This window comes from Lissotriton helveticus, chromosome 5_1 (genome assembly GCF_964261635.1).
Source record: "Lissotriton helveticus chromosome 5_1, aLisHel1.1, whole genome shotgun sequence".
NCBI lineage: Eukaryota > Metazoa > Chordata > Amphibia > Caudata > Salamandridae > Lissotriton > Lissotriton helveticus.
The window spans coordinates 1,971,587,749-1,971,612,094 of record NC_136065.1 but is presented as its reverse complement, the minus strand read 5'-3'; the positions used below and the strand labels follow the sequence as shown (position 1 = coordinate 1,971,612,094).

The 24,346-nt window shown below is 46.6% G+C and overlaps 1 protein-coding gene across 3 annotated transcripts in view; it reads right to left on the bottom strand.

The window, feature by feature from the left end:
• The window catches only part of PPP1R1B (protein phosphatase 1 regulatory inhibitor subunit 1B), a 350,866-nt gene extending 339,834 nt beyond the window's left edge, over positions 1-11,032 (bottom strand). The window contains exon 1 of one of the 3 annotated variants that reach the window (XM_078645651.1): positions 9,505-11,032. In XM_078645651.1, coding sequence (XP_078501777.1) covers positions 9,505-9,585 — 81 coding nt within the window. In that variant the 5' untranslated portion in view covers positions 9,586-11,032. The remainder of the gene's footprint in view (positions 1-9,504) is intronic. The other 2 variants (XM_078645648.1, XM_078645650.1) reach the window with 2 other exon arrangements.
• Positions 11,033-24,346: the final 13,314 nt, after the last annotated feature.

The following is a 24,346-nucleotide window of genomic DNA, read 5'->3' as shown; positions in this document are numbered from 1 at the left end:
TATTTGACGAGGCCATTTAAGACTGGGGAATCGTTTTAAACCTACGACCAGCGTTGCACTCAATCGATTAAAATGTTACACTTGTGCACAAGAAAATTAGACATTTAATGAATTCCTCACAGGGTTGCACTCGCTTTTGACTAATTGTAATTTCGGTCCAATCACTGATGAGATGATCAGGGAACAAGTTATAGTTCAAGTTAAAAACAAGAAAGTTCAAGAACTGTTATGGGTTTTGGCGTATCCTGAATTTACAGATGGCTATCACTACTGCTAAAGCTCTAGAACAATCTGAGAGGTGGATGAAGTCGTTAAGTAAGAATGATAAAAGTGCAGAGGGTATGTGTAGTGTGAGTTTGGTGGATATGAAAGGTGTTAGTCAACTTTCTATGAATTCACGTCGCAATAGTCATTCGAGAAATGCTAGTGATATCGGGGAGGTAACCAGACATTCAGAAGAGGAGAAAGGGTTGTCAATTGTTTTAGGTGTGGAAGCACAAGTCATATTGCCTCGTCACCTCAGTGTCCTGCATTAGGCAAGGAGTGCAGGAAATGTTGGCGTATAGGTCATTTTACAAGAGTGTGCAAGGATGCTAAAACATTTGCTAGTGCTACACGGAATAGAGATAAGGTTTCATGTGTGAGTGATGGGTGGGACCACAGAGGGGAGGGTGAAGGTAATAGTGGTATAATTTTTTCTATTGAGGGAAGTGGTGATGATTCGGAGGCGGATGGATTGGAAATTCAAGTAGCGAAGAGACCACCCAAATGTTGTATCCAAGTATTGCGAGTTGATTTAGAGTTGATGGTTAATCCGGGATCGCCTTGGACTATTATTACTAAAGAATATTGTGTGCAACTATCGAGGAAAATAATGGGTTTGAAATCTCTCAAAGAGTCTGATATTATTGCAGAACGTTTTGATGGTTCTAGAATCGATATAGTGGGTTATCAGGAGCTGACTATTGAGTTCAAATGGAGGTTGCTGAGTATTAATTTGTATGTGGCTGTCGAATATGTGAATGTGTTGGGGTGGAAGGATCAAGGGAAATTGGGCATTATCCTTAACCAGAGGAGTAAGGACCCTGTGTTGTTGCTGTCTGATGGAGAACAAAAGGAAGAAATAATTCAGTAGTTTTCCAATGTTTTTGATGGTAAATTGAGAAAGTGAAAAAGGTTCAGTAATCGTATTAAAGTAAAAGCCAATGTTGTGCCTGTAAAACAGAAGTTGAGAGGTGTACCAGTGAATGTCAGGCAAGAGTTGAAAGGGGTATTGGAAGGATTGGTCAACAAAGGGATAGTAGAAGAGGTGGAATCATCTGAATGGATATCCTCCATTGTTTTGGCTTGCAAACCAGACAAAAGCCTCAGGCTGTGAGTAGACCCGAGGGCCCTAAATGCTAATTTAGTTGTAGATTGTCACCCTCGACTGAATATAAATGAAGTGTTGAGTATTCTTGAAGGGGCCTAGTTTTTTTTTCACTTTGGATCGTCGCTCAGCGTATCATCAAATTGAACTCACAGTGGAATCTAAACAATTAATTGTATTCCTTACATCCCAGGGGTTATTTCAGTTTAAAAGTATACCATTTGGACTTACATTGGCATCTTCTTTGTTCCAGAGAGTAATGGTCCACATTTTGAAAGATGTAGACAAATATGTAAGATGCTTTCAGGATGATAGCCTGATATTTTTTCAGAATAACGAAGAGCACAAACGACATGTGATGGCGGTATGTAAATTGTTGGAACATCATAGATTAACACTTAAGGGTGAGAAATGTTTTTTTCCGTGATTCTGTGGAGTACCTGGGGCACACTGTGTCGAGCAGCGGGGCTTGTCCAAAAAAGCCATTGGTGGATGCGATTTTAAATTCTCCTGCTAATAAGTAAAAATTGTTATCTTTTGCTGGACTATGTGAGTATTATAGTAAGTTCAAAAAGGGCTTTGCGACCAAAATGGAGCCACTCCGGGAACGTATAAGGTGTAAAGCAGAGTTTGTGTGGACAGACAAAAAACAGGTTCCTTTCGAGCAGATCAAAAAGGAGATTGCCTGTGCATCTACTTTAAGACCATATTGTATAAATAAGATCTGTTGTAACAGTTGATGCGAGCTTGTATGGTATTGGAGGGGTTTTGGGTCAAAGGAGTGGTAAAAGTGAGTGGGATGTAGCCTTTGGAATGGTACTGCTCGAATTGCCAGACTTACCTCTAGGTTGCAAGAGTGTGATTTTGGGGTGGAATTTGTTACGGCAAGTGTTATGTTTCAGCAGTATGTTTGTCCAGATTACCTTGTTGTGCTGAGTGTGAAAAGGAATGTGATGAGGTGGAAATGGTTGCAAGTGTGAAGGATTTGGTGGATGTAGAGTTTGCTGGTTTACCAGAAGAGTTATGGAAAAGACAGATGAAAGGAGAAGAAGTTTTGCAGGTTATTAAAACATATATATTGGAAGGATGGCCTAAAGAGAAGAGAGTTCCCTCTCAAGCACAACCATTTTTCAAAGTTTCAGAAGCATTTATTATGGAAGGTGAGATTTTATTTAAAGGGAGGAAGTGTGTCCCTCCTGCTGGAATGCAAAGAAGGATACTAAAATTGGCTCATAAAGGACATCAGGGTATGTCTTCCATGAAGAAACTTGCCAGATCTACGTTTTGGTGGCCCGGGTTGGACGTAATGGTAGACCACGTGGTAAGAGACTGTGAAGAGTGAGTGAACAGAGATAAGATTCTCAGAGTTGCCCCAAATCCGCTTAAACTGGTTCTATGGGCAGCAGCGCCTTGGGAGAAAGTAGCTTTTGATATATCAGGCCCTTTTAATAAGCTACCTCAGGAAGCGAGATTTTCTCTGGTAATGATGGATTATCATGCAAAGTGGCCAGAAGTTAAGTTTGTGTCGCAGGCAACTCCTAAAATAGTTATTGAATTTTTTGGTGCAATATTTTTTGGGGACGTTTGTCCTGAAGAGATGGTTATGGACAATGGGGTGCAACACAAGTCTAATGATGTGGAAGAATTGTTGGTTATGCATGGTACTAGGCACATTACCACGTCATTATATGAACCACAAGAGAATGGGCAGGCTGAGCGCTTTAATAAGGTACTCAAGGAGAGTGTTGTGGTAGGGTTAAGTTCAGGTGTTGATTTGAAAAAAGCACTTAGGGAGAAACTTTGGATGTACTGAATTACTCCTCAATCGGTTACTGAGGTCATTCCTTTCCGTTTGTTGAAAGGGAGGGATCCTGTTTCCAACCTGTGTCCATGGTGGATAAAGAAGAAGGTTAATAAAATGGGTGTGGTGGATTTGGAAAATGTGGTAGAGAGGGTGATGCTGAAACAAGAAAGAAGGAAAGCAAGGTATGACAGGAAATGGAAGGTGAGAGAGCCCTTTTCTGCTGTGGGAGATTGGGTAAGAAAACTCAAAACCGGTTTTGTGTCTAAGGGAGATTCCAAGTATGGTAGGCCCATCTAAGTGATAAAAGTATTCAAGAAAAGCTTGGTTACACAGGCCAGCAAAGTGGGGAATGTTCACAGAGTGGTCAAGTGTTAAGGTGTAAACAAAATGAGTGTTAAATTTTCTTTGGTTTTATGTTTTGATATTCTAGTTTGAATTGTGTATTAATAATGTGTTAAAGCTTGTTAAAGTGGGGAATATGTTATATATGTAGTTGCTGTGATATATAGTAGGATTGTTGAATACATGCATTAGTGGTGTGCTTTGTATTACTACTTTTGTGCTCAATAGGTTTGGTTCTCATTTAACTACATGGAGTGTTCCATGATGTTGCGGTGTTCTGAAACTTAGGTCTCCTGGTCAGTTGCTGGAAAACAATGCATCCTACAGTCCTGTACTAGTACTGTGTTGCTCAATAACTTTCTTATTTTTATATAAACATGCATCTTCATTACACCCCTGTTCTTTTGGAGGTCTCAGGGAATTCAAAGATCTCCTATGAGGGACCCACACCATCTACTTGTGACATCTGGAGAGCGGTGACCTCTTGAGTGCTCACATTGTCTGCTGGATCCCAGCTGGTAGCTCGGCGCGAATGTGGAACTTAGAATTGTGTTTGGAGACCGGATTGCCTTGTGAGGAGCCCCCGAAATCTTGCCCGCATCTAAGGCATGTGGCCAGTGCATAATGAGGAAATCGGCACGCATAAGCATCTTGGTGGTGGTGGTGAGCGATTCACCGGTTGCAGGATCCAGAATGGCCCGCTTTGCCGACCATGCCACATCTCTCTTGGGTGACTGAAAGCTCATTGCGTGTGGTGTCTGATCACAGGTTGTGACCCTCGGAGTTTGAGGCATAAACATAGTAGTGCCTTATTGTACCTTGTGAGGCATTACTGAACTTGTGCCTATGTATGTGTGACCAGAATTGTGCAGTGCGACCCATATCAAAATGACCTGATAGGGGGCCTTCTTCCAAGGGGCTCCCCTGCTTCATTCTCCATTTACGATTGTTCCCTTTATGGCCCTGAGCAGGGCAGACCACCTGCCCTCTCCTCACCCGGCCCCCGACGACATAGTGTTGCCAGGTAGTATTGTCCTGCTCAAGCTTGGGTAGGAAGAGTGGCTGACTGGGTTGAAGGACCGCTTCTGAAAGTGATCGGAAGCAGGTAAAGAGACTATGTGACCCACCCCCATGCTTCACATAATTAGGCAGGTTCCAGAAGGCCCTTGTGGAACCTTTTTGAGTTACTGACTATTGCCCTAAGCCCGCTTCTGCTCCACATCCTGTGGGTGAACGTCCCGAGTGTCTGCCAAGCCCCCATTTGACGTCTGACTTCTAGTTAGTCCTGCCACCTACCCCCACCTTCCCTAGGACCTTGACTAATTGTGACTTCAGCGCCAAATGCAGCTTAGTATCCAATGGGGGCGGGGGCTGGTTATCTACCATCTGGGGGCGTAGGACAGTCGGAGTGAGCTGGAGGTTGGAAGGAGGCTTAGGCCACGGAGTCCGCAGTGTGCTATCAATTGACCTGCTGGGTACCAGTTGCACCACATTATGGTGCAGAGTGTGTATGTATGCCAGCATGTTCCGTACGGACCTGCCTGATATCCACTGCACCGCGTATTGGTGCAGAGTGATTGTGTGTGTGGGAGTGACAGTCTGTGGATCACCTGTGATTCACTACAATGGCCGGCGGTCTTGCCTTGAACGTTGATTTCTTGCCAGAAGAGCACTATGGTTGACATTGGTTTTACCCATGTGGCCTGGCCTGCGGTGCTGCACTTTTTAATGTTATAATTCCTTGTATGTACACATTTCTGATATTATTGTGACCAGGGGTGCACCTGATAACTGTGTGGTATTGAATTATAAGAATTGCTGGGTTGTGCCTGGGATTGACAACGTGTTGCACTGCATAAGGTTGCTGGGGGAGGGGTGAAGGAGGGCGGGTGAGTTACAATAGGATCTGTTCCAAGTGTGCATATTATTGATGTCATTTCAACCCAATTGGGCCTAGTATTGCTAGTAATATTTCCAAATATGATTTATGCCCCAAAACACGTTCATGTTGTGTTGGTTATTGTGTGTGTTGAATAAAAACCTCATTTACATACATCAAGTGTGAAGTCTGTTTTGTGACGCTCAAGGTATTTACCGTGAGTGAGTGAGTGCTGTGCCAATGCTTTACACATTATCTATGTTAAGCCTGACTGCCCAGTGCCAAGCTACCCAAGTGTGAGAGCAGGCTATACAGTGTGTGTAATCACTGCCCCTGACGGGAGTGGTAGATTCTGCCTGGCTGGGGCGTCGCCTCAACCAACCAGAATGCCAGTTCCAACAGGCGAATTGTGGTTGTTCATGTCAATCTGCTGTCACTTTCTCTGGGGCCACAGCTGCCCATTCCCTTTGATATGGTAGAGGGGCATGCTGTGGTTGTTCATGCCAATCTGTTGTCCCTTTCCCTGGGGCCACAGAGACCCCTCTCGTTGACGCACTGCAGCTGTCCATGCCGCTATATTGTCACTCTCTTGAATATCAAGGATACATTCTGATAGTTCATACCATTTTATTGCCATTGTCTGTGATGTCATAGAGGGTAACATTGTAATTCTTCATGTCAGTCCATTGCTAACTGACGTCATAGAAGCGTAAGCTACACATTCCACTCAGGAGTTCAGACCGCACTGCACATTTAAACAGCACTTCCAATACGGTGTGCCTAGTGTCTGAAAGAGTGAGCAGGCTGTGCACAGGGAGGCGGCCACAACATAACACTGCCCCCATTCTGGGAAATTAACCTGCTTCGGCTCTGTGGTCTGCAGACTATGACCCGCTGTCATGGAAAAGATGAGCAGGGGGGGGGGGGATGTGGCGTGCCTTTTGAGTCTTAAGGTTTTTGACTTTTATGGAATGCATGAGGTGGGATTGGCTGTTAAAAAGACTATCAGCTAGATTCATCATTGGAAAATGGGTTCGCAAAGGGCCAGATTCTGAGAATCTGGCCCTTTGCAAGCGCAATTTTTGCATTTGGGATTCATCATCCCAAATGCAAAAATCGCTAATAGCGAAATCGCATATTTGTGAGGAATTGCATTTAAGGAATCTCTATTTGAGATTCCTTAAATGCAATTCATTAACCATTTTTTATTTGCGAATTCGCTATTTCTGGCCGCTATTTACCGCAAAGTCTGACTTCGTTGTAAATAGCGAAAACTTAGAAAAATGCACTTTAGGGCATTTTTCTAAGTGGTATGTTACACACACACATGTCCTTTGGACATGTGTGTGCGCAACATCAGGCTAAATTTACATTTATGGGGTGCCACAGGGTGTCCTTTGGACGCCCGTGGCACCCTTGAAATCGCATCCTTATTTGAGATTAGCAAATTGCTAATCGCAAATAAGGAATGACTCCCCATTCATTCCTATTGGGCCCATAGGAATGAATGGGGAGTCATTCCTCATTTGCGATTAGCAATTTGCTAATCGCAAATAAGGAAGCTGTAGGATTCGCTAAATAAATTGTGATTTGTACATGATTCCCGTTTTGCGAGTCTGTAATAGCGATTCCTTATGAATCGCTATTACAGACTCGCAAAATGGGACTTTGATGAATCTAGGTGTATGGGTCATATTTACGAGCCCCTTTGCAAAACTCTTGCAACACGCAACGTGTTTCAACAGTGACGCAATTTAAAAGCGGGATTTATGAAGCCACGCAGGACCACTTTGCATGGCCCCGAGTGGCTTCATAAATCTCGAGTGAAGCAATGTTGCATTACTCTGCACCAGGGAGGCGCTTCCCTGGGTGGAGCGCGGGTGTTCCCACGCACATCCATGGATTTTGACGCATTTCCAGATTTACCAGAGGAGGTAGACCTGGCAATGCGCCAAAAACATATGCCCGCCAAGGTGAGGAGTAGAGAGGAGAAATATGTCTGCAAGACACATGGAGAGAGAAAAAAGCCTCATGGGAATTTTTTTGTACAGGAAGGTGCCCCTCCTGCACAAAATCAATCCTCCTTACAATGCAGGCACCCTTGCACCACGGTGCAGGCATGTGCCTGCATTGGTGCTAGGCAGTCAAAAGGGTGCCAGCACAGGGGAATAGACAGGCATGCACCGTATTGACTTAAATACAACACATTCCTGTCCTTTCCCTGTAACGCAGGGACACCCACACTCCACCCACGGAAACGCCTCCCTGGTGCAGAGTAACACAACGCACTGATTTGCGCTCTGTTTCTTTACTTGATGGTTATGAAGCCACTCAGGTAGGGTGACAAGGCGTCCCCGTTTTGCCAGGACGGTCCCTGTTTTTAACCAGCTGTCCCAGCAAATTTCAAGAAATTTAGCTCATGTCCCCGTTTTTGGAGAGGGTCGACTGAAAACGGTGGGAGGTGTTTTTTATGTTTTACAAAGCAGGGATAGTTAGCAGTTGTTTCAAGAAAGCAATTTAATTAACAGGCAAGCTACTGGGCTTAAAAATTGCATTTTATGTATGTTCTTAATGCCTGTTCTGGAATTCTCTGCTGAGGAGCGCTCTCATCGCTTGAAGTAAAATGGTAGTCCTTCTTCTATGTTTGTGAAATGTCCCTGTTTTTTACTTTAAAATTCTGGTCACCCTACACTCAGGCCCATGCAAGGGGTTGTACGACATTACAACGCATGGTTTTACCACGCATGCCTTTACATCGCAGTTTTTACAACGCATGCTGTTACAACGCATAGCGTTAAGGGGTGCTGGATAGTGAATAGTTGAATTTACTATTCCAACTCCAGTCCCCGTGGATAGTAGGGAAGGTGTTGGATAGTAAATTAAATCTATTCCCTATCCTAGAGCGCCTCCCAGCGTTATGCGTTGTAACAGTTGCGTCGTAAAGGCACTGCGTGGTAAAAGTTGCGTTGTAAAGGATGTTTACCGTATCTGTCCATGGGGTGAAAACGTGATCAGGCACCAAACAGGAATAAATGTGCGCTCTCAACCGACCTTTCTCAGAAACAGGGAGGGACAGGTATTTACTTTAAATGAAAGTGTCGGGTACCGGGACAGTCCCTAAAAAACCTGTCTGGGCAAAGTCGAGACTTCTGGTCACTCTACCTCACTGCGCTCATCATGTCTCTGAGTGAGTGCTGCGCCTGCGCTTACGCCCTCTCAAGGCGCTGTTCATCACGTCTCTGAGTGAGTAGAGTTACCGTCCTTAAGCCCCATCAAGAATCAAGACGCTCATTACGCCTCTGAGTTCTTCCATCCTGACCTTGCCTCTTCACGGCGCTCATGTGTCACCCCTCGCTTCTCCCGTCGGAAGGAGCCCTCAAGGCGCTCGTCATCACGCCCCTGAGTGAGCACTGCTCATCGCACCCCTGAGTGAGTGCTGCTACCGTCGGCATGTCCCATCACAGCGCTGATCACGCCCCTGAGAGAGTGCTTTTCCCGTGGGCGTACCCCTCGCGGCGCTCATGCTGGTAAGTGCTGCCCCGCGCTTGCCACTAAGGGGGCTGGGGGAGGGGTTACGTGCGCCCCTGCTTTGCAGGGGTGCCCCTCAAAACGTCAAGGGGCTCCATCCAGCCCAAAGCCAATCATATCACTGAGATATGGGAGACTATGGGCCCCCTCTTCACATTCTTTGTGTGTAGGGTGGTCATTTTGCGGTACGTCCCCAGTTGCCAATGTGCAGCAGCAGCCATCCCATGCCCCGTTCATCATGTTGCCCTTGGCTAAGGGCATCCCTGTGCCACTGCTGCCCCCTCGTGACTCTTGTCACTGAGAGGGCGATCATCGGTGACAGTGCCAGTGCCTATCTCAAATAAATGCCCCCACCCTAAGTCTGAGGGGTGCACCCTAGATTTTCACCCAAGCTGACTAAGTCACAGCGCCGAGCACCGCCTCAGATGCACCCGGCCCCAGCCGGTGCAGCACCTGGTCATGTGTTTTGTGTCAGTGTGTGAACAGGGAGGGCGCCCGGTGTGCTCCTGTGCACTTTCACACCTTCACCTGTGGAAAAACAAAACTTCCGAAAACACGTGACAGTTACAGCCCGGGCCTTACCATTTCCACGGAGCGGGCATCGAGCTGGGTGGGCGGCGCGGACACCGCGAAGTGGATCTTCTTCCGGTCCTTGCGTTCCATCCTCCGGGCCGGGTGGGGTTGGGTCTCTTTCTGTCACTGACTGATGTCCCCGACTCTCTCGGTCTATGTATCTTCCTGGCTATCGCGCTCTACCTGCGTCTGCCTCTTCCTGGTGTCTCAAGCTATCCCCGCCTGTCCCAGAGCGCTTCGATCTGTCTGTACCTGCCACTGTCTGACCCTGTCCTTATTTTCCTGCCCCACGCATCTCTCTCTTTTTCTCACTCCACATATATTTATGTCCGTTACCTACTCCCACCTTCTTTCTCCAGTCTCACCCTCCTCGGCTCTCTAACGCCCTCTCTGTCCCTATCTGAGCCTGTCTCTCACATTCACACTCATGAACTCTGTCGATTCCTAAGCCATCTCCCATCCACCGCCCCTGGACTCCCCTTCTTTCTTGCGTTCTCTCTCAGTCTCTGAAACTCTTTCCCCTGGCGGTCTCTGTCCTTCTGGGCGTCTCTAAATCTTCCGTGAGTTCTTCCTGCCTCGGTGTCTCGGGTGAGGGACACCGTCCTTCAAGGATTAAGGTCAGTCCCGCGTGGTAAAGGTAGTCTCTCCCAGGGGGACCCGTTTGGGGTAGTTCCAGGAGGCTTGGTCGGGTGGCCCAGGTAGGTCCTGCCGGTGCCGGCTAGAGAGGACGGTCCAGGTGTGTCCTGCCGGTGCCGGCTAGAGAGGACGGTCCAGGTGGGTCCTGCCGGTACGGGCTAGAGAGGACGGTCCAGGTGGGCCCTGAAGGCGGTGATCCTGCTGGGATCGTAGAGCCGGGACTAGCTCTCGACAAGTCCCACAGCCGCCCGGTAGGTGCTGTAGGATAGGGTCCCCTCTGAGGGTCCGGTCGGAGGGAGCTGCAGGGTTCAGGTCTGGGTGTGTCCTGCACGAGACAGTGCTCCCGTAGGGTCCTTGGGGACAGAGTCCAGGTAGGTCCCGCAGGAGGTACTGCAGGGTAGGAAGCAGGGGGGTCGTGCAGAAGAGGGTCGCGTCCGAGGGACAGGCTGTGGAGCTGCTGGACAGCGTCCAGGTAGGGTCAGCGCGTCCTGCAGGGTAGGAAGCAGGGGTGTAGAGCAGAAGAGGGTCCCGTCGGAGGGATCAGACCGGCTATGGTGCCGCAGGATAGCGTCCAGGTGGTTTCAGAGAGTCCTGCAGGAGGTGCTGCAGGGTAGGAAGCAGGGGGGTCGTGCCGGAGGCTGGTTGGTAAGTTTCACCCCAGAGCTGCCGTCCCTTGTGGCTGCAGCCTCGCTCTCTGCGCACCGATACAGCATGCCCCGGCCCTGCAGGTCCACCAGCACTCCGCCCCTTCTGTGTCCGCCCTCCTGCCCAGCCCGGCCTCCTGTGACCCGGGGAGGGAGCTCGGCCCGGCCGGGGACAGTCCCTGGAAAAACTTGTGTCGCTCCTGAGGTGCTGCCAGCAGCTGTGGCTTTGGCAACTCCCGCCCCCGCCCGACGGCTTCTACTTCTTTCGTGCTGCAGGAGAGAAAGCATCTCCCAGGTGGGAAGGTGAGAGTGATGCTGCGGGAGGAGAGGAGGGGAGGGGGAAAGCAGAGAGGGACGAACCCACGAAGAATTATTACGGGGCACGTGAAGAGAGGAGATAAGCTGGCACGAGTCAGCAGGGAGAAGGAAGGAAGACTGAGGGAGAAAAGGCGGGAGACAAGGAAGGGAGGAAGAAATAAAGGAATGGGAGTTGAGGAATAAAGGAATGGGAAACAAGGAACGGAGGAAGGAATAAAGGAACGGGAGACAAGGAACGAGGAAGGAATAAGGGAACGAGAGACAAGGAACGAGGAAGGAATAAGGGAACGAGAGACAAGGAACGAGGAAGGAATAAGGGAACGAGAGACAAGGAACGAGGAAGTAATTTGGGAACGGGAGACAAAGCGACGAGGAAAGAATACAGGAACAGGAGACAAGGAATGGAGGAAGGAATGGGAGATAAAGAACGGAGGAAGGAATAAAGGATTCGGAGACAAACGAGGACGGAGTGGTAGGACGAAGAAATAAATAAAGAGTGTGCGTGAGAGAAATGTTAAGAAAGGAGCGGCTACAGAAAGTGAACTACGAACAGGAGGGGCACAAAGTACGGAGGAGAAAGAGGCAAGAGAGAAGAGAAGAGATGGAGGGTGGAGATTGCAAGAGAGAGGCGGCGAGAGGATGAACAGAAAGGGAAGAAAAAAGGCCCGTACACACAACACACCCAAGACCCTTACAGCTGTAGACCAACAGTGATCGGACCCTTCTTCAGCAAGTCCATGGAAAGAGCAGACTTCCTCAAAATCTCTCACAGACCATAGAAGACAATCAGATCTCAGATCACCAAATAGGATTCCACCCCGGAAGAGGCACTGAACCAACCCTAATCCCCATTTGGGAAGATCTAAAAAGGAGGGTGATAAAAATGGTGAAGCAACACTGCTGCTTCCGGACCTCTCAGCAGCCTTCCACAAGGTCCACCTGATACCTCACTGCTCAGGCGCAAGGAAATTGGCATAGAAGACATCATCCTTAGCTGCATTTGTTCTTACATACAAAACAGGACTGATAAGGGCCCATATCGCCCCTTACACAGCAAAACCTTACAACAGAAAAACAGGAGCTCCACGCGGAACTATCACCTCAATCCCGCTGTCCACTTGCTACATGAATCCACTCCCGAGCTGATCAATAGCTTTCAATTTACATGTTACAATTAAGTCGATGATGTACAGATAATACTGAATATGGTAAACCCTAAGAACACAGGAACATCAAAGCGTTCTAGTTACCTCAAAGCAGTAGCATAATGGATGTCTAGCAAGAACCTCAAAGTAAATGCTTCAAAAACAGAACTACTCACCAGAGGTGACTGGAAAAACATATAATGGGGTACGAAACCATAGAGTTATCATGGGCTCACTACTCATAATGAAAGCCCAGTGAATAGACTATCCAAATCTTTCTTCTTCACCATGAGTATGCTTTGATGTATCGTTCCACACCTCAGATTCCCTCAAAAGGTTCAAGCAACTATTTCATCCTCTCAAAATTTAACTACTGATAGAGCGCGCGAGGTCACCCAACCAATAATTTCGCCGCTTCCTGCTTCGGGCCCATATATTTCAATTCACCATATACATTGACCGGGTGACTTCACGGGCTGCTACCAATTTGTGTGAATTTCCCTACTGTTATTCCTCAGCGTACCCGACTTACCATCCACCGACACGGGTACCTATGACCACAATGGATCAGGAAGCTAGCTGTAAAGGAAAGGCAGCAAAATACAATTCAAATTGACCTTCAATACCTTTGTAAAATGACCACGGACAACTGGAAGTTTAAAGTCTTTATCTAAAGTTCGTTCTCAGTAAGCATTAGATTTACAAGGATAAGACAATCGATAATCAAGATAATGAAAAGTACATAACTATAGAGAAATAAAGTCAGGGTAATCATGGAAATGCTAATATGGGATGCAACAGGAAACGCTATGCATTTAGGGCAAAAGTTCTTTGGACAGTTTAAGAAAGGCCGTTCTAGACCATATCAGGAAATGACAAAATGCAATGCAAAATATGATTTCTAACAGGTAGGGTAACATGGGAAACGTTATGGAAATATGCAATGACTTTACGTTTCAATAATTTGCGGCAAAAGCATGGAAAAATCAACATATGCAAAGGTGTGTCTTTATTGAAGCAAAAGACAGAAAATAGAAAGGTGCAGTTTCAGGAGATTCGGAGTAATATTTACCTAGACTGGTGTGGAAACCAAACCCTGGCCACGGGTCAGTTAAGGACAGGAAACCCTCAAGGAAGGATACCCCTCAAAGGACAGCAGGTGCAGAATGGACACCCAGGACAGGACAGGAAACCCTCAGGACAGGACCAGCACCCGCAGTTCGGAAGCAACGCCTGCGCTCCACCCTCTCTGCAGCTATCGATCAAGACCCCGATTGGGTCAGCGAACTCCCAGCAAAGTGCTCCGCCAGCACTTTAAGGTTTAGTAAAACCTTAGTCTATGGTCAATTTCAGACAGAGTGCTCTGCAGCTCTCTGTATCTTCAGTCACCTATTGAGTGCGATGGGTCAGTGACAGGTCAGCTAAACCAGACAAGTCAGACAATTTCCCTAGGTGAACCCAGGGTAGATATACAGTTTGGGGACGGTGTACCACCCCCCCAATGTTGCAAAGTGTCAGAATCCCTCATTTTGGATTGGTCCTAAGATAGGATTTGGGTAACACACCAATCAGAACACACTATTTCGATGCCTACTTTGCATCTCTGGGTACCGCCTAGCGAGATTGGGGTTCTCATGAGAAAGTCCAGGGAAATACAATGACAAATTAACATTGTTTCAGAATAGGGACACATGACTCCGTCCTGCTGAGTTCGCAGGTCAGTTCTCAGGAGCATCTTGCCCATCCCTGCCAGCTGGCTGAGTTCCACCAGCCAAGGTTGACTTCTCCCCAGACGGACGGTCCTGCGCAGAAAGGACCTCCAAGATGGCTTTCGGCTCAGTCAGACCCCCATTTCCCGCGGTACATAAAAAGTAAGCGAGAACAAATTAATACATAGAAATAACGTTATGAAAACACATCATTGGTTTTGTACTTTCAACTTATCACCAAAAATTATACTTATGCAGTCTAAATGTTAGCTACATATACACAGGCACAAGAGCAATGGCACGAGCAGTACCACGTTATTGCCAAAGCTATGTATTACGCATGCGCAACTATTTCCCTCCAAACCTGCAAACACGTCAGGACACGTGAGTGTGACTGACGCATGCGCAGAAGCTATTTCAAAGCAGCGGCCATTTTATTGACTCGAATTAATCGTATTAGAAATACACATGTGCAAGCTTCATTTACCTCGTTTAAACATGAAATAAAGGTTAGTAAGACGTACAACTTATTACTTGGTTACACATGGGCGAGGTTCATGACTACAGCAAGTCGCAAATGCGAAGCTTTGCTTCATCAATCCCCTCTTTGATGATATTTACTATCATCACAAAATAAATGGAACCAGATGCCAACTTATCACACCTTATACAGCTCTATCTCTTCCAGCAAGCTATTCAGCTTTTCTCTCTCATTTTTGGTAGGGTGAGAATTCTTCACCCTTTTGTATATCTGATTATTCATTTCCTCTAATTCAAGTTCATTCACACTTCGTTTCACTCCTCTCGCATTCACTTGATGCTTTCGGGTGTGCTTACGGCATTTGCAACAGACAAATATGAAGAATAGGATAAGACCTATAATTCCAATTGGCATCAGTACCTTAAACAATAAGCTTTTACCTAAGCTAGCAAACCAATGACCTACATTTGAGAGACCATCTACCAGTCTCTTCCAGGCACTGTCAACCTCGAGTGGTTTGAGTTCCCTTTCCAAATTAGTAATGTTTTTCACGTATCTTTTGAGCTGTACACTTTTGTCCGGAATATAAGTGCAACAATGTTGCGCCTTCAACATCCGGCAGACTCCGCCCTCTTTTGCTAATAAGGTGTCAAGAGCAAGTCTGTTCTGCAAAACCATTGATCTGATCGCAACCATTTCGGTGTTGACCAGCAGAAATCCATGAGCTGTGTCAGTAGACAGCACATCCACTATAGTGGACAATTTGCAAATTCTGTGAGTGTTCAGAACCACTCCCACTCCAGGTATCAGTGCACTGAAAATACTACCCATTATTTCACCTATGCTTTCTCTTTTACTACGCACTAAGCCATTAGTATTTTCACTGCTTCCAGCAACTTTGTTCACATGGTATATTTTCGGGAAGACAATGCCAAAGTAGCAGCTTCCATACCAGTGATCCGGCAATTTGAAATAAGCCTTGTCCCCACAAATATAATAAATTCCAGGAAACACAGGCTCTGACCCATTTTTGAAACCCCAACCTCCAATTACCTTGTAATTATGTTCACATTCACTGGAACCAATGAAAATGTTATTATAGTAGCTAGTCTTCTCGCGGTGAAGACATAGCTTTCCTTTCTTTTCAAAATCCAGCAACAGAGCAGGACCCGCTCCACCATTTGAGGTGCCTTCCATGTTCTCAGCCCATTTTGGCCTTTTCTGAGTTTCGTCATCTGCCTTTCTTTTTAGGTCTCGCCTGTCGATGCGCATGCGCATCGAGCAAGCGAGACTATAGGGGCTCATCCAGACTTTATCTAACTTGCAAGGAATCGTGGCGATTCCTTGCAGTGCCCGTGACTTTTAAGCTCAATGCGCATGTGCATTGAGCTTAAAAGCGCGTGCACATGCACCCAGCCGCCTACTCTCTCTCTCAGCCTTCCCACAACTCCGCCCCCTCACTACTTGATTGCACGGCCGCTAGGCCGTGCCTCCCCTACTCTCCTCCCCCCTCCTCCTCTCCTCCCATGCCTGCCTGCCTCAACTCTCCGCCTCCCGCCCCCTCCCCCTGCACGGCCGCTAGGCCGTGCCTCCCCTACTCTCCTCCCCCCTCCTCCTCTCCTCCCATGCCTGCCTGCCTCAACTCTCCGCCTCCCGCCCCCTCCCCCTGCACGGCCGCTAGGCCGTGCCTCCCCTACTCTCCTCCCCCCTCCTCCTCTCCTCCCATGCCTGCCTGCCTCAACTCTCCGCCTCCCGCCCCCTCCCCCTAGTTGAGCCTTGTGACGCTTACTCACATCGGAGTCGAATGTCCAGTAAAAACGAAGGAAAGACTGATTGAGGAAGCGATGAAGAAATACTGGGTGAAAAAATCAGGCACCCGAAGCTTTGTCCTTTTATAATGACAGGTCTAATATGTGCTGAAATTGGAAAAAAAGCCATAAGATGTGATTTGTGTTCGATCAGCAGTATAACTAATCAAAGTTAAATCGCACGGAGGCACACTTGCTAACGAGAAAAATTCATTAACAAATACGTATGAGTAAGCATTGCATAGCAAATAAACAATTACTCAGGCATAATCAAGAGCAGGCGTTTTCCCCCAAAGAACTGAAACACCAGAAATCGATATCTTGCCGTTCAGGGACTTCGAGAGATAAATTGTGGTGGTTCCAATATGGCCGCTCGGCTGTAGCAATCGGAGACTTGAGTAACACAGTCCACTCTCTATGTTTACTAGAGGCGCCAATTTCAGTTTTTTTTAAAACCGTACTGGAACCTCTGCAGCTGTTATATTAAGGGAGCAGAAAACGTCTATTCAGGTAACATGGGGAGAGGTGTGCAGCCGATGTGTTGGGTTGAGTTGACACCAGGGAATGCAGGCACAGGAGTCGCCTCGATCGTACTGCAAACATACACGAATTTAGGGATTCTTAGTCATCCAGTGGTATAAAGCTGTCATTTGCCAATAACAGTTTTGTCAGTGGCAACTTCGTTTTTGCAATCGCTTGGACATAGAAAACCGGCCCCATGTCACAACGGTTTCCGGTAGTTCTACGGTGACCAGATGTTCGCAACTAAATCATCGGCAATGTTAATCGTTTTGGCTTGAGTTGTACATGAAAATACAAACTTGCTCTATTGCCTCTGACTGTTCGTGTCTCTATTCTGGGCTGCTACTGTCGCGTGATTTTCTTTTAATTTCTTCTAATCTTTTTAACACTTAGTTCTGACCACGTCCAGTGGAATAGATGTGCTGATCAAATATTTCTCTGTGATTAACAGGTTTGCATTCCTGGCTTGACTTTTATCTCATGTGGCAGGGAGCGCACTGCAGACACCACGCCACGCAACGCCACTCATCCACGCAACGCCACTCATCCACGCAACGCCACTCACCCACGCAACGCCACTCACCCACGCAACGCCACTCACCCACGCAACGCCACTCACCCACGCAACGCCACTCACCCACGCAACGCCACTCACCCACGCAACGCCACTCACCCACCGCCACTCACTCAATGCCACTCACCCACGCAACGCCACTCATCCACGCAACGCCACTCATCCACGCAACGCCACTCATCCACGCAACGCCACTCACCCACGCAACGCCACACACCCACGCAACGCCACTCACCCACGCAACGCCACTCACCCACGCAACGCCACTCACCCACGCAACGCCAAGTAACCAAAAACATTTCCATGACAAAAAGGAGTCTCTGGCCCTTAATCCACCCACCATATGCAAGCGTTTTCATCAGCATAGCATATAGCATATCTACTAGTGATTTTTAGTTAAAGCTTTTACAAATGTTTATTGCTTTTTTGATTTGTAATTCTTTAGCATTGGCTACAAAAAATAAAAATGCAAAAGATTTACAACAAAAAACCCATAAACAATTCTAAATGCACTAACTCTAACGCTGCGAGACCTATTGCATTTCCAATGCTTGTTATTTTTATTCTCCTTTTCTCTGCCATGTTCAGGAACATCTTTTCCTGCTCACGCAAAGAACAGGTCAAGTTATCTCTGTGTGCGTCACCTATGTCTATATTACCTATAGTCAGAAAGTATTCGCCCATATAGCGAGTAACGTCACTTTTAGTATGTACAGGATTCAAGTTCCCACGTATAGGAAGTTCAGAAAAAATCACGTCATTGTTTGAGTAATAGTACTGTAACGGTCCTCTTTTGTAAAATAAGCTAGCTAAAATGCTACAGGAAATTCCATAGGTCAGGGGCAGGTTATGGTATGTCACGCCTTCAGCTACAGAGGTAGGTAGCTTCATGCAGACATAGCAATCTTCAATTTCCATAGTCTCTACATAGTGTATTAACAAGTTTGCGAAAACATTTAAATGCGTTCTATTCTTTACTCCATGATAATGTAGTCCTCCCTCATCTGATGCTTCTAGATCTCGTTTTGTTTGTCTGAGTGCTTTCTCATGTATTGCTACACTTTGTGTTGTTAGTTCTTCAGTCTCAGTATTTACAATCTCAGTAGGGTCAATATTAGTATTTTTGCTCACCGCAAAAGGAATGAAAACTGTTAGTCCTATCCAGAGTAATATCAGTATAACTATACTACATACACATACCTTGCAGCATGTTTTGCAACGACTGCAACTAGGTCTACCATTCACGTTTGAATCAGACATTTTGGCTCAGAAGAAGTTTCTCAACCTCTTTGTGTCTTTACACCAGTAGCTTACTTTGTGCAAATTCACGGTGGCTCGTCCTCTTCTTCGGCAGAGTACTCAGCGACTGGCTCTCCGTCGCTCTCGTCAGTTATATCAAGATCTTCAAATTCTTCTAAAACGAGCGTCCATTCAGGAGACTTGTACTTTTTGTTTTGTCTTTTTATTCGATCACTCCTTCTCTTGGAAGTATCTTCTGGTTGTTCTGCTATGCGAGCACTTCTTCTTTCTTCTGCATGTTTTTCTTCTACTGTTTTTATTCTTAGTCTCAATTTCTTTATGTATCCAGGCTCAATGTGCTTTCTTTTCTTAAGTCTTTTGGTTGGTACCGAGACTTCGTTTTCTTCTCTTGCCCTCTTGTTTTCATTAGTTTGTGGCAATTCTGTTTCAGTTTCTTCCCCTTCTATCTGACTAGTTCCAGGGCTAGCATCTATTTCTTCTGCCTGGTTACTAATCTGGCCTTGTTCAGGACAGTTTTGCGTTTGTTTTTCAAAAGTCTCTGTTTCTGTTTCCTGAACACGTTCTTCTAATCCTATCTGATCCTGTTCAAGCACTTCAATCTCTTGATTTTCTTCTGCTCGAACTATTACGCTATGTCTAGTCTGTCCCTTCTCGACATCAGGAGTCAGTGGAGGAGTATCAATCACTTGTTCTGTCCCTGTCTGACCTTCTCCTTCCTCAGTTTTGATGTGAATCTCAAGATCCTGAGGTTCTTCGCCTGTGCCTTGCTTTTCCTCTCTAGTCCACTCTCTACCTTCACAAAGTCGCTCTCTTGTTCGAATGGGGTCTTCGGTGAGATCAATCAATGGTATCCACTCCTCTGGCCATATGCTCGGCAGCTCGTCTTCAGCTACTTCTGGCTCAGTTTCTTGGACCCCTTCAGCAGGCTGGACTCTGGGTAGTTCGTCATCAACTATTCCTGGGCCAACGTCTGCTGATCCTGCAGCTTGACTGGTACTGGGCTGTACGTCGTCAGCTACTTCTGGTCTGGCTCCTGCAGAGTCCTCTGCTGGACGCCCTTCTTCTTCAGGCCCTTCGTCTGGTAATACCTTCTGGGTGTGGCTGGCGTGTATCCAATGTGGAACCCCTGCACACTTTACTGCTGTGGTTGTTACCAGGATCACCTGACGCTTCTCTCCCCACCTTGGCTCCAGGCAGCTCTTCCGAGTATGCTTCTTTATCTTGACCCAGTCCCCCGGGACCAGTTTGTGGAGAGGAGTCGTTGGATTGAGGATGGCGTCTTCTCCGATCTGGCGAGAGATAGAACGCACTTGGTCACTTAATCTCTTGCAGTATTCAAGCACCAAATCATCAGTAATACTCAACAGTTTGCTTCCTGGTACCCATGCTTGTCTCATCACTCTTCCCATCAGGATTTCATGGGGACTTAGGCCTGTCTTGCGGTCGGGAACACTTCGGAGTCCCATCAGGACCAGGGGCAGGGCCTTCACCCAGGTCATGCCAGATGCATCACACAGTTTTGCTAGTCTGTTTTTGATAGTTCCATTTATTTGTTCCACTATTCCAGAAGCCTCTGGACGGTACGCACAGTGAAGCTTTTGTGTGATTCCAAAGGCCTTACAGAGTTCGTCGATTACATCATTCTGAAAATGTCGGCCTCTATCTGATTCAATAGTGACTGGAACCCCAAACCTAGGTATCAGTTCTTTTAGTAAACACTTAGCTACTGTCAGCGCGTCATTTTGGGGAGTAGGGAAAGCTTCCACCCACTTCGAAAATAGGCAGACCATGACAAGGACATATCGCTTCCCTTCACAACGTGGCATGGTGATGAAATCAACTTGTATTCTCACAAAGGGACCCCCTGACCTCCCAATTTTTCCCAGTTCCACCGAAGTTCTTTTGCCAGCGTTCATTCTTTGACATGGCAGGCACCTCTGGCAGAGGGACTCTGCTACTTTCCTGAACTTTTTACTGTACCAAGTCTGTTGGAACACTAGAATCATGGCGTCCCTACCAATGTGTGATCCTTCATGTATCAATCTCGCCATTGTGCCAAGTAAGTGTCTAGGTAACACAGGCATACCAGTTGGGCCCAAGATGACACCATCCACACGTCTTGGTCTACACCCGTCTTCCTTCCACTTCTCTCTCTCTTGCCAAGGTGCCGCCTGCTGCCACTCTTTCACTTCATCCCATGTAGGCACCTCTTCAAACACTTGAAGTTGGCAGCTGGTTCCGGGCCCCCCTCGTTTTGGATTTATGATATATCGATCTCTGGCGCATCATTGGGCCACTCGATCAGCAAAATCATTTCCCAGTGATACAGTGTCCATGCCCTTCTTATGAGCAACACATTTTACCACTGCCAGTTCCTTTGGTAACTGGATTGCCTCTAAAAGGTCTTGAACAACCTTTCCATTTCGAATAGGGGTACCTGATGAAGTCAGGAACTCCCTCTGTAGCCACAACTGGCCAAAGTCATGCACAACTCCATAACAGTACTGACTGTCAGTATACCCTGTTATGCTTAAGTTTTTCCCAATTTTGCAAGCTTTTATCATAGCAATCAATTCGGCTACTTGTGCAGACTTTACGTCAAATAGATAACCTGCTTCTTCAATTTTGGTTAAGGAGACTACCGCATAGGCGGCACTCAGGCCTCCATGCTCATGTCTTAGACATGAACCATCCACAAATAATTCTAAGTCATGTTTAGGCAAAGGTGTTTCTTTAATGTCTGGGCGTGGTTTGGTGCTGAATTCTGTTAAATCAATACAATTATGCTCATCATCCACCCCATCTTTCATATCCATTGGATCGGGGAGCAACGTGGCGGGGTTCAGAATACTGCACCTGACAATGTTTACATTTGCAGCACCCACAAGAATCCTCTCGTATTTAGTCAGCCGACTAGGGGTGAGGTACTGAGTTTTCGTTCTGGTCAGTAAAATTACCACTCCATGTGGAACATACACAGTTACAGGATGTCCCATGACAATGGACTCACTCTGCTCTAAACTTGCGCAGGTAGCAGCTACTGCTTTCAGACATCCTGGTAATCCAGCAGCCACTGGATCCAGGGTGGCAGAGAAATATGCCACAGGCCTTCTGGTTGTGCCATGTTCTTGTGTTAGGACTGACAACGCGCAATTATCGCGAGTGTCACAGAATAGGGCAAATTCCTTAGAATAGTCTGGCATTCCCAACGCAGGGGCTGTACACAGACAATCCCGTAGTTTTGTGAAGGCTGTTAAGCTTTCATCATCCCATTGTACCACATCCGGTGTTCCTCTCTTGGTCATTTTTATCAAGGGCCTAGCTAGGACTGCAAATCCCAGAATCCATTGCCTGCAGTATCCTATCACTCCCAGGAACATTCTGATCTCTTTCTGAGTACTAGGTAACTGCATCTTTTGAATTATTCTCACTCTTTCTGACGTTACCTTTCTGACACCTTTCTCTATCTGGTGCCCCAGATATTTCACTGAATTTGTACAGAACTGTAATTTCTCAGGGGCCACTTTATGTCCCTTCTCACTCAGGTGATTCAGTAGGGCAATGGTGTCAATCACACAATCCCTATGACTTTTAGACGCCACCAAGAGGTCGTCAATGTATTGCACTAGGACAGAGTTTCCAGGTAAGACCAAAGTTTCCAAACATTTTTTCAAGATCTGATTAAAGATAGAGGGGCTCTCTGTGTACCCTTGGGGGACCCTGTTCCAGACATACACGTGACCATTGAAGGCAAATGAGAAAAGAAATTTGCTATCCGGATGCAAGGGAATGGAAAAGAATGCATGACACAGGTCTATCACAGTGAACCACTCAGCATCCCAGGGAATCTGATACAGAATCACTGCTGGGTTCGGGACAATAGGGCAGTAGGGGACCACTATCTTGTTTACTTTTCGTAGGTCCTGCACTACTCTGTACTTGCCACTAGGCTTCTTGATGCCCATAATCGGTGAGTTACAGGGGCTACTCAATACTTCCTGTATGATGTTTCCTTCTAGCAATTTCTGTATTTCTAGGGTAACACCTGCTCTCACTTCAGCATTCATTCTGTAGGGTTTAGTATTGGGGTATACTGCATTATCCTTGATTGCTATCTGTATGGGGTCCACGTTTTTCATTAACCCTACATCCTTCCCAGTAAAGTCCCATACTTCTGGCTTCACTGCTTCTTGGAGTTCTTTGGGCAAATCCTGCATAGTCATTCGTTTAATCTCTGAGTCAGGTCTGATTAGCATTAATTTATAGATGCCATCTTCATCTGGGGTCTGAATTTCAACTCCCTTTGGTGTGCAAAAGATGGTACAGTTCATTTTGCACAGCAAATCACGTTCCAGTAAATTCACTGGACTGGTGTCACAAACGACAAATCTATGCATTTCCTTAAAGTTTCCAATTGATATCTCCATTGGTTTGGTAACAGGAGTACTAATCAATTGATTAGATACACCCACTACTTGGATGGCTTCTCCCGAGAGGGGTAGGTTTGGAACGTTCACTGTTCTCACAGTAGAACGGGTAGCACCAGTGTCCAACAGAAAAGTGACATCATTTCCGTCAACCTTTCCTTCAATGTATGGTCCGGACTGGTCTACCGGCAAGGAGGCGCCAAGTACGCACTCCTCGTCCTCCCCTCTCAGGCCCCGTCAGTACTGGTCATCACAAAGGAAGGTATCATTTAGCAAATACTGCGAAGTTGCTGCATTTCTGTTCTCATTGCTTTCCCAGACTTCTACCTCATCACCCTCTGTGGATTTTCCCTTATACACTTGCTTTGGAGCTCGGGGCACCTGAATCGTTTTTACCTGTGGTTGAGTCTTTCTGGGTTTTTCTTTCTGCGTCTGTGGAGTTAAATCAGGTGTTTTGGGGTTATCGTCAGGCAAATAAGGACACTCGTTTCGCCAGTGTCCAATTTCTCCGCACTGGTGACAGGGAAATTTCTTCATAGCCTCTTCTCTGCTCATTTTGGGCCGGGGCTTACCTCCTCCCCCACCCCCATGACCTTGGTTCTGAGTGTTTTTGGCCATGTTACTCAATTGTTTTTCCTGCTGTTCTGCGAGCTTCACTTGAGCCCACATAACCTTCTCCTTGAGAGCCTTTTTCTTTTCTGCCATCTCGTCCTCACAGTATTTTGCATACCGTAGGACCTCGTCTACCTTTTTGGTATGCCAACAGATTTTATTATCCTTTATCCACTGACAAATTTCGGGTCTTAAACCGTTTACAAACCTGTAAATGAAATGCGTCATATCCTTCATCTCGATGTTATCTATACCACTGTAGGTTTTAAACACCTGCAACAGCCTTTCATAATAGGAGTGTACTGTCTCGTCTCTTTCCTGCGTCGTTCTATCTATCCTGGTCCAATCAGTTTCCTTTGCGGGCACCTTATTTTTCAAATGCTGAATTACTTGTTCATATTTTTTCATCACTTCAATCTTCGGCTCCCCTGTGTTAGAGTCCCTCGGGTACTCCTCACTAGGCCAGGCTATGGCTATTTTACACTCGGTCCATAGATCTACCGGGACCACAATATCGAAAAATCCATCCAGGTCTTTCCACAGGCATTTTTGCACCTTTACGAACCTTTCCACCTGCCGGTACCAGTCAACTGGCTTTTCGCGCAATTTTGGGAAATCGTTAGTAAAGGACACAATATCCTGTCTGGACCATGGAACGTGCACATACCTCCCACCTGGTACTTCACGCATGGGGCATAACTGTTCGGGCTTGTCT